General features: G+C 44.6%; 1 protein-coding gene across 1 annotated transcript in view; it reads right to left on the bottom strand.

Annotated features, from left to right (window-relative positions):
- Positions 1 to 3187: 3187 nt before the first annotated feature.
- The window catches only part of sdc2 (syndecan 2), a 58999-nt gene continuing 44965 nt past the window's right edge, over positions 3188 to 17221 (bottom strand). The window contains exons 2-5 of the mRNA XM_008299182.1: positions 13174 to 13288; positions 12344 to 12516; positions 8518 to 8647; positions 3188 to 4958 (exon numbers count right to left, since the gene is read on the bottom strand). Of these exons, the coding sequence (XP_008297404.1) occupies positions 4795 to 4958; positions 8518 to 8647; positions 12344 to 12516; positions 13174 to 13288 (582 nt within the window). The 3' untranslated portion in view covers positions 3188 to 4794. The remainder of the gene's footprint in view (positions 4959 to 8517; positions 8648 to 12343; positions 12517 to 13173; positions 13289 to 17221) is intronic.

Raw genomic sequence — 17221 nt, 5'->3', positions numbered from 1 at the left:
TGTTGGACTCTTCTGACGCGTCGCTCTTTCCTTGGTGCTCCTTTATTCTCTGTCAGAGATGCTTCGAAGGCAGAACGAAGGATAAATATACAGTCTGAGTCCAGCAGCGCCGCGCTGGGCTTCCCTGTGGACGGTGTTTTCTGTCTAATGCTACGTTGCTGCTTCGTCTGAGGCTGTAAAAGCTCCGACTGCCTTGAGGTCGGAGCTCGGAGGACGCCTCGAGCCTCGAGCCTGTCGCGGCTGTAATTATGACGCTTTTATTGGCGGCCTCGGTGTGCTGCAGCGCTGCAGCGTTGGGTCACCGAGGTTCTCCAGGATCAGTCTCCAGCCGCCAGCTCTTATGAGGCCTGACAGCTGTTTACCTTGGACGCCGGTTCCTCCACGTTTCTGCATGGTTTGGCGCTGACCAGCAGCTTTATTGAATTAGCTCTGCAGCGACAACGGACCAAAGGAAAAAGGAGACAAAGGAAAGAATGAAAGACGCCAGAGAAGCTCAGAAAGCTGCGAATCTTTACATGAACCTGAAGAGAAAACACGGATCGGCTGCACTTTGACACAAACCGACAGAACAAACACTTGCGACACCGACAGCAGCCGACAGGTTGGGCAATGTTTGTTGCTGCAACGGCCTCGCTGTGACCGTGGGCTCCCATTGGCTCGCTGCTCCGCCGCCCCTCTAAATGGATCCATCCTGGCCAGACGTCTTGTACAAACTGCCTCTGGGCAAATATCACATCCTATATTGGAACAAACTGACCCGAATCCTCAGAACGGAGCAGAAAGACGAGCGTTCACTTAAAGCGGCAGCGACCAGCAGCAGGAGGACCACGCTGATGCTTCTCTCCCGTCCTACATCCACAGACGATATCAGCTCGCTGCTTTCTGCACACGAGCAGGTTTTCAGGATTCAGAGGATAAACAGCATCACTGTGAGGAAGCAGCCTGTAAAATGACTTCAGACCTCAAAGACCAACAGAGATTCTGCAGCCAGTTGGAGGTTTTAGAGACGATTTGCTTCATTTCTGAATGTTAGACGACAAAACGCCAAAAGTATTTTAAAAACTGAGCTACCTCAGTGTAGCTTAGCTTAGCTTAGCATAAAAACACTGGAGGGAAACTGAGCTGTAGCTTCACATCTACTGCAGCTCTGGAATAAAAGCTTAAATAAAGGCCAACTGGAGGAAAACGTTCACACAATAATAACTACACGTCAGCTGCTCGGTTTTAGATTCTTAGGCAACAAAAAAATAAAGACATCCCAGTCTGAGTGAACATACGGTCCTTTAAGGCCATTTTCTGGGTTTCATGGTGATGAGTCTGATTAGTTGAACGGCAATAAAATGAATGGAAAGGTGCACTGATTTAGCATTTAGCATCAGTTTAGTTGAATAAAAACGTATTTCTTTGGAGGAAGGGCTGTGCTAAGCTAAGCTAACTAGCTGCTAGCTGTAGTTTCACATCTCCTGCTCCTCTGAATGAGATTCATCAGACATGAATACAGAGCGGACCAGAGGAGGAGGATGAAGTTCTGCAGCAGCTCTGATGTGATTCCTCTGATAGCTGCATGAATAAACCAGTTAATCAGAATAAACCTTCCTCCTCTGAGAGTTCTGTTAGAACTCGTGTCAGCTCCGCTTACATTATTATGTTTTTTCATTGCGCTCAGGAAACCACTCAAGATGTGCGTCCCAGTGCAGATTAATCCCCTCGCTTCCTCTAATCTGTAACAGGCCCAGATTAGGGCACTAAAATGATACGCTGCAGCACATAACCACATGAAGATTACTCGTCCGCACGTTGATAATCCCCTCAGACTTTTAAGTAACGTTAAGAGAGCGACCGTGCAGCAGAGTTTTAAAGGCAGACTCACATTTTGCACGTTTCGACGCTCTATTTATAGAAACGCTGAGGGCGGCGTGGCTTCAGGGGATTCTGGGCTTCAGCCTCCGTCGAACAGCTTACCTCTGAATAATTAGCCAAACGAGCACTTTGTTTTTTAAGGTAGTTAATGAGGCGTGAAGAAAGGCGTCTGCTCTCAGCGTCTCAGACAAAACAGTCGGTAACAGATCCCAGGAGAAGTTCGCTCAGAGGTTTGTCTGAAGAAATGGAACGGCATCAACCCAACAGGCACAAAGTCAGTGAAGGAAAAGTACTGACACTACACGGTAAAAGTACTCCATTACTGCATTTAAAATGTTACGTATAATCAGGGAAATGTACCTGAAGTGGGAAAAGTAAAAGTATTCAATAGAGATGAAGTTCTTTTGCCTTTACATAACATGAGAAATGTAGTTTCTTAGTTTCTGAGAAACAATAAGATAAAAGTGCAAAACAACTGAAAATAAAAAATGAGTTCTAAAATACCACCGGAGTGGAAAAAATAAGAGTTGTACTGCCAGAAACTCTGAGGCAGCAACGTCAAACCACACAATGAAATATTTACAAATTAAATGAAAATATTTCACCTGAAAATTTAAATATTGCACAAATAATTAAAATACTGCATGAAAAACTGAAACTGACGTTACACAAACTACTGAGAGACTGATATATAAAATAATACTATTATACTGATTATTATTACCAGAGATGAATGTGAAAGCAGGACTTTCCTGCTGAGCAGCTTCAGGTGGAGCTTCTGCTCAATTCTTTGTGCAGGAATGTGTTTTATGCATTAATCTGCAGGTTATGTTCTCCAGTAATTAGCCAGATCCCAAAGTGACTCCTTCACATCGGTCCTCTGTGTAGATTCTGAGTCTGAACTTCAGCGAAAACCAGCTAAACTTCTCTTTTTAGTTCCTGAAGATGTTTGACCTTCGTCCGAGAGCTTCCTCAGTCTCAGGTGTTCACTCAGGTGTGTCCAGGTGGAGGAGTCGAGTCTCTCTCCAGCTTTAAAGGTGCAGAAATGATGTTGAGTTTTAGCTAGTTAGCGTTAGCATGTACCAGATTTCACATCAGTCTTGTTCCTCCTGGCTAAAAACAGTGGATTAAAATCACTGACGCCACCTTTAATCCACTCAACAAACCCAGAAAAGACTCTTTGGTTTCTCCATCAGCTCGGCTTCGGTCTGTTTAAACTCTGACTCAGCGATGATTCATTTGGGTTTCTAGGAAGCTCCTGCAGGCGGCGGCTCCTGGAAGAAGAGTCGGTGGTGCGATGCGAAGACAAGACGACACACGCAGCGGATATTAGGCCACAATGTTTATTCAGTAGTGTTGTTTCAACTTATAGGTACAATACTGTCAGCTTTGTAAGACTAAAAAAAAGTTACCATTACAGTCATCCATGCTCACAGAATGCCAGTCGGTTCGTTTACGCCCCTCTTTGTGTTCACACCTGCTCACCACGAGCACGACATCTCCCAATGGTAGGCACTTTGAAGGTTTAAAACATTTGTGAATATACATTTATATATATTTATATATCTTTTCATATACTAATAAGCAAATCAAAGGTCAGAGAGAAACTAAAGAGAGTGAAGAGAGAGAGAGAGGAAACAACATGATGTGGCCGTGACGGAGGGGAGTAGAAATACTGTGAGTCTTTGGGTTTTCAGTATAGTTCAGTACCTTCGGTCCAAGAGAGGACGACAGCGATGAGGAGGGTGGACAGACGAAGGGATGGAGCTGCTGCATGAGGGCGTTCAGGCCGGCTTCACGTCTCCTCAGAGAGACAATCGCCACGGAGACGGGAGCTCGCCGCCGCTTCAAATCACTCTGAGCTGCATGAACACAAACCTCCTGGTGGGTTCTGGAGCCGTAAACAGCCTTTAGAAACTATTCAGGTCGGACACCAGAGTCCTGTTTACCAGGTCTGATTCTGCTCCGGATGTTTGTGTCCGAGCAGAACCGGGCCTTCACCGAGCTGAGAGTTTAGAGAGAAGACAAACTGGACGATCCGATCGGAACAAAAGGAAGGCGGCGGCGAGGAGACGTGAAGGTCTGCAGGAGGCCGAGCGCTCCACAGGCAGCAGCAGGGAGGTGGACAGCAGTGAATGTGCAAATGTGAGAAGCATTTAAATAGAGAAGAGACAAAAAACAGAAGCCAGATTTGTGTTTTTTTTTTTTCCTCGAGCCCTGACACGTTTTTTTAAAAATCTTTTAAAGACCTGAAAATAAAGAAGAAGAAGAAAAAAAAAAGGCTAGACGAGAAGAGAACGGAGAGACGAGACAGAAGATCAAACCGATGTGAGAGCAAATAATAAACACTGTAACCTGAAGGAGGACATTTACATTTGACCGTTAACAGCGTTAATGTGAAGACGAAGAGCTTCACCAAAACTACAAAGGCATTGTTTTAACATCAGAGAAAAGATAAATTAATGCAATACACCTTTAGAGATCAACATCAGACATGCTAGGACAAAATAAAAAGAGAACAAATGAAAGTAGGTTCGATACAGAATAATTATATTCAATTATTTCCACGTTTAAATGTGTTTTTTTCTTTACAAATAACAGACTGCTACAGTTAGAAGTAGTCAGCGACTAAACAGCTCCTCTGGCAGAAACAGAACCATCGGGTCTCTCGCCGTTACAGATTCCGGGTTTTTATTTTTTCAAATAATACACAAAATGTTTAAATATACTCAGATTTGCCCAAAAATGAGAGGTTTCATTTAAAAAAAAAAAAAAAAAAAAGAAGAAAGAAAAATTACAATACTCTATGCAAAAGCTTTCCTTTCAGCTAGTTTTACCTTTTAATCAACTCTTTTGTTGTTTCTGGTGTTTGAACGCTGCGGCTCTGACGGGCCGCTCCGGGTCGGGTCGATCGGGTGACGGGGGGGCGGGGCTTTATGCATAAAACTCCTTGGTCGGGGCCTTCTGATAGGCCGCTCCGGAGGGCTTCCTCTCCCCAAGGTCGTAGCTGCCCTCGTCCTTCTTCCTCATGCGGTAGACCAGCAGGAGGATGAGGAAGATGGCGAACAGGAAGCCGATGACGCCGCCTGCGATAACAGCTGAGACAGAAAGGCAGCGGTCAGAGCACAGACGTCAGATCAATGCCGGAGATTAATCGTCACTCCCGTCCCGCGCAGTCGATTACGAAACCGTTGGTTTCAGCAGCTCGTGCGATCCAGATTATCTAAATGGACGGCTTAAGTGTGTCGAAAGCAAACCGCAAACGGTGTCGAAACCGACGCAGTTGCTTCACGTCGATGGGAAGAAAATAAAAAAAGCCTCAATTCATCCCAGGAGAGTCGATCATGTTCTCAGCGCTTAATTTCACCTCCGCTAATGTGCTGCTGAGCTTAGAAGCTCCATTAGGAGGTCATTAGGGAGGACCAGGCCCGGGCCAGCACCGGCCAGCATGCTTTATGTTCCAATCAGTGGGCTACCAGTCCGGGTTTCTGAGGAAGAAGCCTGCAGCTCGATTCTGAAGAATCAGGCAGATAAACAGAGACAACCCATAAACAGCAACCAGCACGGCTTTGGTCGAGCCCTGGTATGAAACACCGACACCGAGCCACTGACCAGGTCCAGATCCAGACCTGCACCCTGGATGGACACGATGCACCAATAAAGAGCAGAACCTGAAGGTGCCTCCATCTCCTTAAAGCCTCCTGCAGCTCCTGCAACACCTGAACAGCTCCTGGAAGTCTTTTCTTTCTAACTGCATCAAGAACTATTTGCAGTTTTTGCTGAATCTCTGAAAACTTTGACCCTTCAGGTCAAACTTAACTTTAGGAAACAGTAGAGCAGAGATTAGAGCGGGCGGAGAACGATGGTGGTGCTGGTGAGGCCATAGAGCTCCACATTGTGTTGAATGTTCTCACTCCAGAGTTCACAACAAACTGATCTGATGTCAAACAGAAAGCTGCTCCTGAACCGACTCATCCTGCAGCTCTGCTCCTGGTAAACTCCTGGTTGGTGTGTGGATGGTGGTTGACGTTCCTGCCCGACCGTTAAACAGAACCGTCAGTCCGACTGCTGCCAAAATAAATGAAAAAACCGACTCGATGCTGAGACAGAAGAAAAAGTCAACATGTCTGGACTTGGTGCACCGACCAGTCCGTAGAAACCGTCCGGCTTGAAAGCGGTCAGGCTGAAGGCCGCTGACCGGACCTGGTGGCCTCACCAGAACCACCATCGTTCTCTGAACTCTACGGTTTCCCAAAATGACATCTGACTTGAAGGGTCAAAGTTTTCAGAGATTCAGCAGCAACTGTAAATAGTTCTTGATGCCTGTAGAAGACCAGACGTTCCAGGAGCAGAGCAGCACCAGGAGGCCACGGTACCGGGACGGAGGCAGAACTTACCTTCTGGTTCTGCTTTTTATTGGAATTCACTCAGTGATAGAAAAACTTCTGAAACAACGTCAAGCAGCTGGAAAGAGTTAAAAACATGATTTAATCTGACAGAATCATCTAGTGTTTACATCATTTCCTCCCTCAGCGCTCCTCAAGCTTCAGCAGCGTTTTAGTCTTTATGTCACTGTTTTTTATTTTATTTTATTTTTTTAATGACTCTGTTGTGTTGGACGCTACGAACCCAAGCAGCTGCTAAACTGACTTTTTATTGTTGTTCAACGCAGACGATAAAAGATCTTCTCTGAAAGTAGACTGTGGGTTCTGGTCCATCGTGGATTTGACATGTTCAGACACACTTCTCTGCCCAAAGACGCTTTCCGACCATCTGATGGATTCATGACGTGTTTTCTGAGCGGATTAGGAGCTAAAACGTTGGAGGACGCTCATATAAATCATATACATTTATAGAGAATCTCCAGGTTGAAAGTCAAACATCCGACTGAGGATGAGTGAAATCAGCCCACTTTCAATTATGGCAGCATGAGGTCCTTTATGGGCTCTTAATCAGTTTAGGTCGTCTGCCGGTGCTCCCATCTGCCCTCTGCTCCACTTCAGGTCTCACATGTCGGCCGGCCTCGTGGGTTTAAGGCACATTTACAGCCGCGGAGCTCCGAGGAGCCGGAATGCAATGCGGAGCCAATGAATGACAATTAGATTACAGGCAATTATTTTTATAGAAGTCATACGGAGGGAGGAAGAGTGATGGTGATGATCTGGAGGTGACTCAGGTACACGCCTTTCAATCTCCTGTCCTCAGACTTCATCCCGTTTCTTTCCATCACCATCCAAGAACAATATGCTGCGGATGAAACGAGGCGCTCAGTGGGAGGCGATCCGTCCTCGTCGTCCTGCATATTGCCGGCACCAGATGGATATCACAACAAAGCGAAAGCGAGATGCCAATAAAAAAAAACCCACAGAGCGAGTCGGCATCAGAGAGCCGCTGTGATTCAGCATCAACGCGTTCAAAGCGAAGCGGCTCGAGACGTCCTCGCCGCCGCCGCGAACTCTGCAAAGTCCCACTGAGGGACGCAGACGGAGTTCGTTAGCGGTAATTATTCTGAGAGGAGGCTCAGGTGGGACGCTTCAGGGGAAACCTTACCTGGATTTCAAGGACTCGCTGAAAATGTGCTGACACGTAAACCGACGAGACGATCAGACGGCAAGCTAAACATAACAACACGCATCAAAGAGCGCGAAGGACATGAAATATTAATGGGATTGTTCAGCCTGTTGGGGGAATTAGTCTAAATATAAAGCTACAGCCAGCAGCTGGCTACCTTAGCTTAGCTTAGCATAGAGAGCAGAGACGGATAAACAGTTAGCCGCTCCGTCCAGAGGTTGGTGTAGCAGCAGCTCGTTGACTAAACACAGCTGTGCTAGCCGTGTCCCACTGTCCAGCTTTTATGCTAAGCTAAGCTAACTGAGATGAATCTGTCACCTAATTTAAAAGAAAACAGAAAAACTTGTTCTCCAGAACGACAAACTGCTGCTCTAAGACAGTCCTCAGAAGATTTAACCAAAGCTCAGCTTAAAATTACATCAAAAATTACTTTATTTTACACGTTTAATTAAAAAAAAATCAACAGAAATGGACCATTTCCACGAGTCAGATTCTGTAAAAATAAGAAATTCTGCGCTTGTCTGTGGACTGGTGGAGACATCAGTGACTCAGCTGTGACCGACAGTCAGCTGACTAATATTCTGGGACTTTATTGGCTGAACTGCAGGAAGTGTTTCCACAGAGCAGCTCGGTGTGGAACCAGAGAAGTTCAACCTGAGTTTGTTCTTCTTCTGTTTCTGATTCATTGTGAGTCCTGCTGACAGACTTCTGTCTCCTTCATGCTGTTCTGCTGTTTAAGCCCTGAAACGGCTGCTTTCCATTCAGGAGGATGAAATAATCCTGCTGTTCTCTGTGTTCAGCTTTAGTCCCATTAATAGGTGCATGATGTGTGCATCAGAGGTTTGTTTCTGTGATATAAGACTATCAAACCTTTTCCTCAGATGACTCGTGTTGTGAGTTTGATAAATCAAATTTATTAAAATATAACTAATTTAGTTCAATTCAATTGAGCCGATTTTATAACTTTCATCAGAACACCGGTCACCTCAGGACTCACCACATAATATTAAATTACAGAACTGAGCAGGATCTAAAGCTCCGTCAGAACCAGAACCAGGCCGAGGGTGGCCACCAGCTGGGACCTACCTGCCAACACCTCCGTCCTCTGGAAGAGGCCCTCGGTGCGGACCTCGACGGGCTCCTGAGGCGAGCCGGGGGCGCTGGTCGTGCTGGTCATCTGGTTCCTCTGCAGGTCCTCTGTGACTGGAACCGGAGCCTGGAGGGAACAAGGAGGCGCTTTAACGTGGATTCATCGTTTCAGAGCAGCTCAGACTCTCACCGCCGAGCATCACCTGTTAGTCACTGGTTTTATTTAACATCTCACGCTGACGGGTTGAACTTTAATGTTTGCTTTTTTTTTTTTGTTTTTTTTTTGTTTGTCGCTGGCTGCTGGTTGCTGCTAGCTGCTAGCTGCTAGCTGCTGCCTCTGGTGCAAAGAGAATGAAACTAAAACTCCTTGTGTGAGTGCTGAGAGACGGCGGTTCTTGTGGGTTCTGTTTGGGTTTATTCCTGATTTTCCTTCCAGGTGTGAACGTCCTGTTTTAGGGATCTGCTGCATATTTTTGGGAATACATTTATCTGCTTTGCTGAGAAGATCGATGACGCTCTGATGTCTATTTGTTATGAAATTAGCATAGCTTAGCATTAACAGCTAGCTTGGTTGCCTCTCAATATATACACAGAATGCTTATTGTGTGTTGACTGTTTGTTGTCTTTATAAACGGACTGCGTTTGATTTGTGGTTTTATGAAGGTTTATGTGTGGAGCTAGCTGAGGTTCAGCGATGTTCTGTTAACCAGACCGGCTCAGATGCTACAGGGGTGTAAATATTCTGTACATGCAGAGACACGTCACATTATTCAGGTACATTTCCATAAATAAAAACTCTGCAGAGTTCAGTAAAGTCAGAATTTTGGATTATATTTAAATGATTCCAGTAAATTCACACCATAGAGAACATCACAGGGTCTGAAGCTCAAAGTGTGAAGTGGTTCAGGAGTCGGTTATTTCATGGTAAGAAGGTCAATACGTGTATTTCCCTGATTGAAACAGTTAGCTTAGCATAGAGGCTACAAACAGCTAGCTTGAGTCTGTCCAAAGGTGATAAAATCTTCCTACCAATGCCTTATTTTTTTTCAACTGGTTTTCTGTACAAACACTGGTGTGAAAATAATTTTATTTTTTTGTGTTTGTGTTTCTCAGAGGAAAAAAATAATGACTGCACAACAAATGAAGCAGAAACGAGCTAATTAAGGACATAACTGTACACAAAACACGCACTATAGTCAGGAAAGGTGGTGTTTTATATCATTTAAAGGCATTTTAATGGCCAATATCTACATTTCTGTGGTAACCCATAAACAACTCTGTCAGGTCTTAACCCAATCATTCCTGTTGTTTGGTTGCTTCACACCACAAACGTTATTCTCTCGTTTCACTGGAAAGCCCTGAAGTGCAGCGGCGGTTGTATTAAATGTTCCGTATACAGACTAAATCAGTTCCGTTCTGCTCCATGTACAGACGTGTAGGATGGAAGCTATCATCCGTCTCCTGGCAGGGAGTTAAATACATAACCCTATTTAGCCCCGCTCCCCCATTGATTAGCTGTTCCTTCAGGTCCAACGTGGGGCTGAAGTGGAACGTGGCCGCAGAACCCTACGGGGACCGCTCAGAGAACGAGGTGGAACCAGTCCAGATCCGTTTGAACGAGGTTCGATTTTTGCAGCTCCGGGAAGCGAAGCATTCGGGTCCGTGTGCGCTTTAGTTTCTCCCCAGAGAAGGATGCAAAGAACCGAGCTGGAGCCGATCCAGAGCGGTGTGGACGGAGGCCAGGTGGGCCTGTGGGGGTCGAGACCCGCAGCACTAATCCCAAACAGATGCAGCGTCCAGAGTGCTGCGGAGGTGAGAGCTGCGATGTTCCAGCGGCTGTGATTACGTCTGACACAGATGTAATCCTGCACAATCTGCAACCGAGAGAAAACACCGAGGCCAGCGCTCCATCTCTGTCCTGAGAGCGACCTCGCTGCCTCGGTGACCCGGCCGGTCCAGAACCAGACCGGGTCCAACGGAGACACGCCGAGGGTCTGAGTGGCGTCGAGGCTCGCTGTGCTGTAGCTGCTCATTCAGCAGGAGGCTCACACCAGAAAAATGCACACAAAGCTGGATATGGTGGCTGAAACATTAGCTTTAGTACTAACTGTGTATGTTTGATGCTCGGTTCTGATCAAACACAGAACGTCTGCCTGAAGGAAAAGTTCTGCTTTTTCTTGCAGGTGCATTTGAGGAATATTTGCACAAGTTTTGCATTCATTTAAATGTGAAACTACAACCAAGAGACGCGTAGCTTAGCATAAATAATGTGAAGCAAGAAGAAACAAAGGAAAGAACAAGCTCCTTCAGAGTTCCCTAATTAAACCATTAGATCTCGTCTGTCTAATGCACACACACGAGTATGAAAACAGTTGGTTGTGGGTTTACGTGGCTCCAGGGTCGTGTCTCTAAATGTTTCATCTGTAGGTCCACGGACACATCGTGTGGATGCAGCAGATATTTGTACCGCAGTGTTTAGTTTATCTGATTATTACATTAAATGTTTGTTTTGCTCGTTCGATGCACACGGGTGGTGGTTTTTAGCGCATTATGTAAATAAAGATGAACGCTCGCGGACAGAAGCTCTTTTTGGGCCATTGTGTTGAACTTTATGTCGTTTTTGTTGCTCTCTCGTGCTGAAACTTTGCAGGACGACTTTTTTTTAGTGCTTTTATTCTTTAATGTCTTCGATGCTCCGACAGCAAAGTTCTGCTTCCAGCAAAGCTTTGGTGAAGTTTTTGCTGAACCAGGTTGAGCGTTGATGCAGCTGCAGGAGGCAGAGCAGATCTCAGGTCAGAGAGGGAGAGGTTCTGCCGTTTACAGATGTTCCCTAAACGCCTCACAGGCATCATTAGACGCTGACAGGTCTCCATCAGTTACTGCAGGTCAGTTTAAACAGAGTGAAATGACGTGTTTTAACATCATCGTAGTTAAAACTGAGCGATTTTACAAATGAAAAGCTTCACAGATGTTTTGTAAAAACTTGCAGCTACTTTCTGAACCGTCTCCGGCTGCAGCTTCACATCTGATCTGATCGAACTCGAAAGCAGGAAGCTTGAATCTTTTCAAAATGTCAAAACTTTCTTTCTCGTCTCTCTGACTTCATCCAGATCATCAGCTGACTGATCGGTTCTGGTCGATCAATAGCTTGTTGTCAGTAATCGAGCACATCGATAATTGATATTTAGCACCTTTGTAGTAAAAATTTAAATCTTGGTGTCAACAAACACAAACTTCATCACAGAACTACATTAAAATGCCTTTTTTTTAATTGCAGCGCTGCAACATTGAACAGATGAAACTCAACTTTAATTAATCGTTAATTACAAGAAAAGAAAAGTCTGAACTTCATGATCGCAGCTTCTTCACTGTGAACGTTTTCTGTGACGGTAAACTGAAGGTCTTTGGATGAAACAAGACATTGGTCCACATTTTTCACCATTTCCTGACATTTCAGACCAAACAGCTGATCGATTAATCCAGAAAATCACTTAAACATGAAACACTAATTGTTCTGATAATTAATTAATCGGTTTGAATCTAAATTCTGATTGACGCCTTTTAAATGTGAATGTTTTCCTTCCTCCTCCATGAGCCAGACACATTCATCACAATGAAATATTCACGTTTAATTAAACAGCATTGACTGTCTCATGAAGTGCAATCAGCTCAACTGTGCTTTAAGTTACTTCATTATAGCAAAAGTCTATTTTTTAAAAAGTTAAAGCAGAACCTGAACATGTGATGTAATAATAATAATGAGTGTTTGGCCTCTGACAGCCCGACAGACCGGCTCCTGTCTGATCCGGTTCAGGGTTCCTACCTCTGTTCTGAACGGTTTCCTGGGCGTCATGTCTCGGTTCCTTTCCCTGACCGTTGCCGTGTCCATCCTGGGGGTGAAGTCTTTGGTGGAGTCCTGGGTGGGCTGGGCGGCGTTGGGCTCGATGTAGACCATGCTGACGGTGGCCGTCTCCTCCAGAACCTCCTCGCCTCCACCTGGGACACGGCGGGAAGAAAACAACTCTCACATCTGTACAAGAATGTAAAGACTCAGCGTGTCACATCCAGAGCGTCACGCTGCTGGGTTTGGTTTGAACCAGGGATGCACCGTGTACCAGCAACCACATCGGTATCGGTCCGATATCAGTGTTTTTACTGATATGTCGGTATCGGTCCGATGACTGTCTAACATCAGCGCCTTCATCTCTACGTTTGATGGTGCTGCTGTTTTTACTTAAATGCTCCTGGACTTAAATATGTTAAAATATGTCTTACTTTTAATAAAGAAGACCATGTGGTCCAATCTGGGCTTCTTCTGATTAGTTTCCTCACAGTGCTACTGATGCTCATGTTTCAGTGTGAACAAGAGCTGAACATCGACATCGGCCACATCAGAAATCTTAATATCAGATATCGGTATCGGCCAGAAATGTGAATATCGTGCACCACTAGTTTAACTGCATTGTCTACAGTCTGGACCGGGTCTAGAATGCAGAGTGATCCAGAAGCAGCTCCTGGTCGTCTGCTTTGCCTCACAGGACCTCCTCCTGCAGGCGGAGGAAGGAGTCGAGCCGAGCAGCTCATAAAGTGTAAAAATCCTCCCACGGCCCAGAGACAAAGAGTTCATACTGCAGGTGTGTGAGCGGTTCCTACCTGAGCCGGACCCTGAGTTGAAGTCGTCGTCGTCTTCGGGGTAGAAGCCTCCTGAGCCTGTGTCGTCCAGGTACAGGTCGTCGGCCTGAGAGGAGCCCTTGGCTGCTTGTGCTATCTGCAGAACAACGATGAAGACAAGCTGGTCAAGATCCGGTCCAGGGTCCAACATTTAAACATCACATCACGTTTAGTTCTCACTGCAGCCTCTCACATCAGTGTTGTCCAGCTTTTGGAGTAACACTTTGGTGGATTATGTTCTGGTTTCATCCTCTTGGAGGTAATTTAACACAAAAAAACGAGCTTTTCTGAAACTTTTGAGGCAGAAAATACAGAAAAAAAGCAGCTTGAATGACAATCAGTGGCTTGGATCTTCTGTAAAACATTGATGAGCGATAGTTTTGGATGCGACACACATTAAATGTTCTATATTAAGAGCCCACGCTAGCAGGAAGCGGACTTCAGAACCAGGACTCTTCATTAACGAGGATTATTACAACAGGAACAGAAGTGACGACATCGGGACGTTCTCTGTTCACTGATCACCTGATCAGATCAATAACTGCTCATTTCCTGCAGTATGCTCAAATATTTCTCTCTTGTGTCACTTTTGTTTCACATTAAATCACGAAACGATGTTTTGTCTTTACCAGCGGCTCTGACTGCTGATTGGCTGTTACTCAGGAAGTTGAACCAATCAGATCAGGCAGTGGGCGGGGACACCACAGGAAGAGATTTAATTGATTCTATTTGGAATTGACTAATAACAACAACGACAGGGATGGTCAGATATTGGAGCCAATAATTGATCAACAATAATGTAGTAATGACTGCTGAGTGTAACCGTGGTAACAGATCATCACCAACACGCTTCCTGTTTCCTGTTTCTACTAAACTTTCTGTTTGTATGTTTTCTACAGTCGTACCGTCATATTCCATCATAACATTCACCCGTCACGGTCGGACACGCAGACTGAGCCGTGATCAGTTGGTCACATGTGACGTGTTGGAACAAACTTCCTGCAGACGATATTCTTCAAACTCTTTTTATGGTTTACAGCAGCAGCATTTAACATCTTCTCTCTTCTACCAGAATGTTAGCTTCCTTATTTTTCTGAACTGCAACACGTGTGAGCTGCTGGATCACTTGAGTTTGATGAACAAACTGTTCGTCCATGTCGTGGTTTGAGCCAAATGCTAACTTTAGCATGCTAACATACCCACCAAGCTAACACGCTAACAGCTTTAGAGTCACAATGCTATGCTAACATGATCGTCTATGGAGCTCTGCTTCACAGGTTACAGCATGTTTAAATTCTGAGCTTAAATATTTCAGTCTGGACCGAATGTGTGAATCCAAACTGTTCTAAATGTTTCCTGACAGGTGACCGTCCAATCAGAAGCCTCCTCTGGCAGCATCATCGCCGTGACAACCGCCCTGCCTGCTGGGAATGTTTGTGTTGCGGCTTAATGTGCTGATTGGCTGAAAGGAGGCCGTTCAACAGCAGCCTGTTTGTTCAGGACGCTCACGTGGAGCCAAAGTTGAGATTCTGACGAGAGCTCCGATAAGAAGATGTGTTGTTTTCCCTCCTCTCTCTCTGAGCTGCGTCACACGTTCGCCGGACGTTGTAACGCGTCGCCGTGGTGTTTATCTGAGAGCGTGTGACTGGACTCGCTGTGATCGCATCCATGGCAACGTCCATTCAGCTGCTGCTCAGCCTCCAGAGCCGATGGAGGAGCACAAAGGACGAGTCGCCACATATCATCCCTGCGTGAGAGCGTTTAGCTGCTGCTGCTGCTGAGACCGAAATGAAGCTGGACTGGAGGAAACAATCGGCCGGTTCGGAGGGAAACCAGTGTTTTTCTGTCAACTGCAGAGAATAAACGTGCTGTTAAAAAACCAGGGAAACGAGTTTCACACGACAATAAATAAATAATTTCTATAAAATTAATAAAAATCTGGCAGCAACAGTGTCGAATAAATACATAGAATAGAGGAAAACCTGTAAAAACTAAAAAAAATAACTGAAATATCTGTAAATAATGTTGTCAGCTGATTTAAATACAGTCAGAACGTTGTCATTTTATGTTCAAACACTGTAAAAGAACTGATTCATATTAGTCAAATACAGACATTTCTAAAGTGGAAATTATTTAAAAGTCTGTTTTTAAATTAACGTGTAAATGTGTCGGTTTTTTCTCATTTATTTTCTATATTTAGACAAAACAGGTTGAATCTGTAAAATAACATTTTTTTAAAAGTTTACTATTTTTTCAGTCCTGAAGTTACATAATTTGGATTTTAAATGTCAGCAAACATCTTTAAAATAATATTATTTGCTGATTAAAATACGGTAAAACGAAATTGTCAAATGTCATAAAGAACAAAATGCTTTTTATAAAAACAAAGATTCTGCAGTCCTGACTGGTTTTTGTTCAGTCCTGACTGGTTTTTGTTGGCAGCGTGTAGCTTCAGACTGTTTTTTCTGCTTTTGCTTGAAAATAATGAACAACAGGAGAAAAAAAGATTTTCTGCTCATTTAAACAGTAAAAAAAAGTTTAATTTTATGGTTAAACACTGGAAAATAATTATTATTTATAAAAAATGCCGATTTACAAAAAAATGATTAAATAATGTGGACATTGTTTATAGTTTGGTCCTTTTCAGGGTGAACATATAAATTGTTTATGTTTTTAAAACACATTTTGCTGTATTTTCACTTACATTTATCTCTTGCTTCAATGTACCTTATTATATATATATATATATATATATATTAATATTATTATTATTTATTCGGCTTTTTCTTAAAAACAAAACAAAACATGTGAATGTGAGCTGACATGACAAATAAAGTTCCTTGAATCTTTCATACTTTTTGCTGTGATTTTACTTTTTATTATCTGGAATTTAACAAATCTGGAAAATTAAAGTTAGTTGTTCAACAAAATTTCAATTAAAGCGTTAATTTTTTACAGCTCTGCAGCTGATGTTGTTTTTATTATTTTAAACCATCAGTACGTAAATGATTGAACACTTTTACAGGTTTCATCATGTGCTCGACGTATGTTTGCTGTGTTTCATCAGCTCTGTTTGCGTTCTGCTGTTTTCTCCTCTGGGTCCAATAAAACTCTCATAAAAACATCAGATCACAGCTTCCTTGAGCCAGAACACCGTCGCCCAGCGGTTTGTTTTGCCCAAATCCCAAATTTATTCCATTTCCAGTGATGTTAAAGCAGCAGATGCTCTTCGTGGCATTTCCACTGGATGGTTTCAGCCTTAAAGCGTCACATTCCTGCTGTAACTCTGCATTTCCAATCACTGCCGGCGCTCTAATGCGAGCTGCTCGGGAGGCTTTCAAGTCATTGTTGGCGACGGTGTTTGTGTGCAGCCTGAAAGAAAAGGTCAGTAGCTCTCCATAACAAAGAGGCCGCGGCTCACGCAGCTCGCAGCGCCGTCAAAGAGATGAAACGCAACAATGCTGCGTCTCTGCGAGGCCTCCGACCGCCGCTGATCAAAGCCTGCATTTGTTCAAAGCCACTTTATCTTAACCTTTCCTCGCCTCCTTGTGTCGCGGCGGCCCGGTGAACCGAGCGCCGGTCCAAAGGAGGCAGGTCACAGATCAAACCGAGACAAACAGCGCTAATGAGACGGAGGCCACACACCAGCACCGGCAGCATGTTGGACCGGCGGCGATCACCACGGCACATCACAGCAGACCTGTGAAGCCTCCACCTCACTCATCAGACTCATAAACAGATGAATCGTGTCCACGGCGACGCCACGCTGGAGGCTAATTCTGGTTTTATCTCCTACAAGAAACTCTGTGGAGGCAGAACTCCTGATCATGTGGTTGTTCAGAGAAACACTGAACAATCCCAGTTTGCTGGAATCCACAGTGACGTCTGAAGATGCTCAACATCCATTCATCATCTCTACACCTTCATCCTCACTATGGGGGGCGGAGCCTATCCCAGCTGACTCAGGGTGAAGGCAGGTTCACCTGGACAGGTAACCAGTCTATCACAGGGCTACACTTAGAGACAGACA

The sequence above is a fragment of the Stegastes partitus genome, unplaced genomic scaffold (genome assembly GCF_000690725.1).
Source record: "Stegastes partitus isolate 25-593 unplaced genomic scaffold, Stegastes_partitus-1.0.2 Scaffold1389, whole genome shotgun sequence".
Lineage (NCBI taxonomy): Eukaryota > Metazoa > Chordata > Actinopteri > Pomacentridae > Stegastes > Stegastes partitus.
This window is presented reverse-complemented; position numbering and strand designations above follow the sequence as displayed.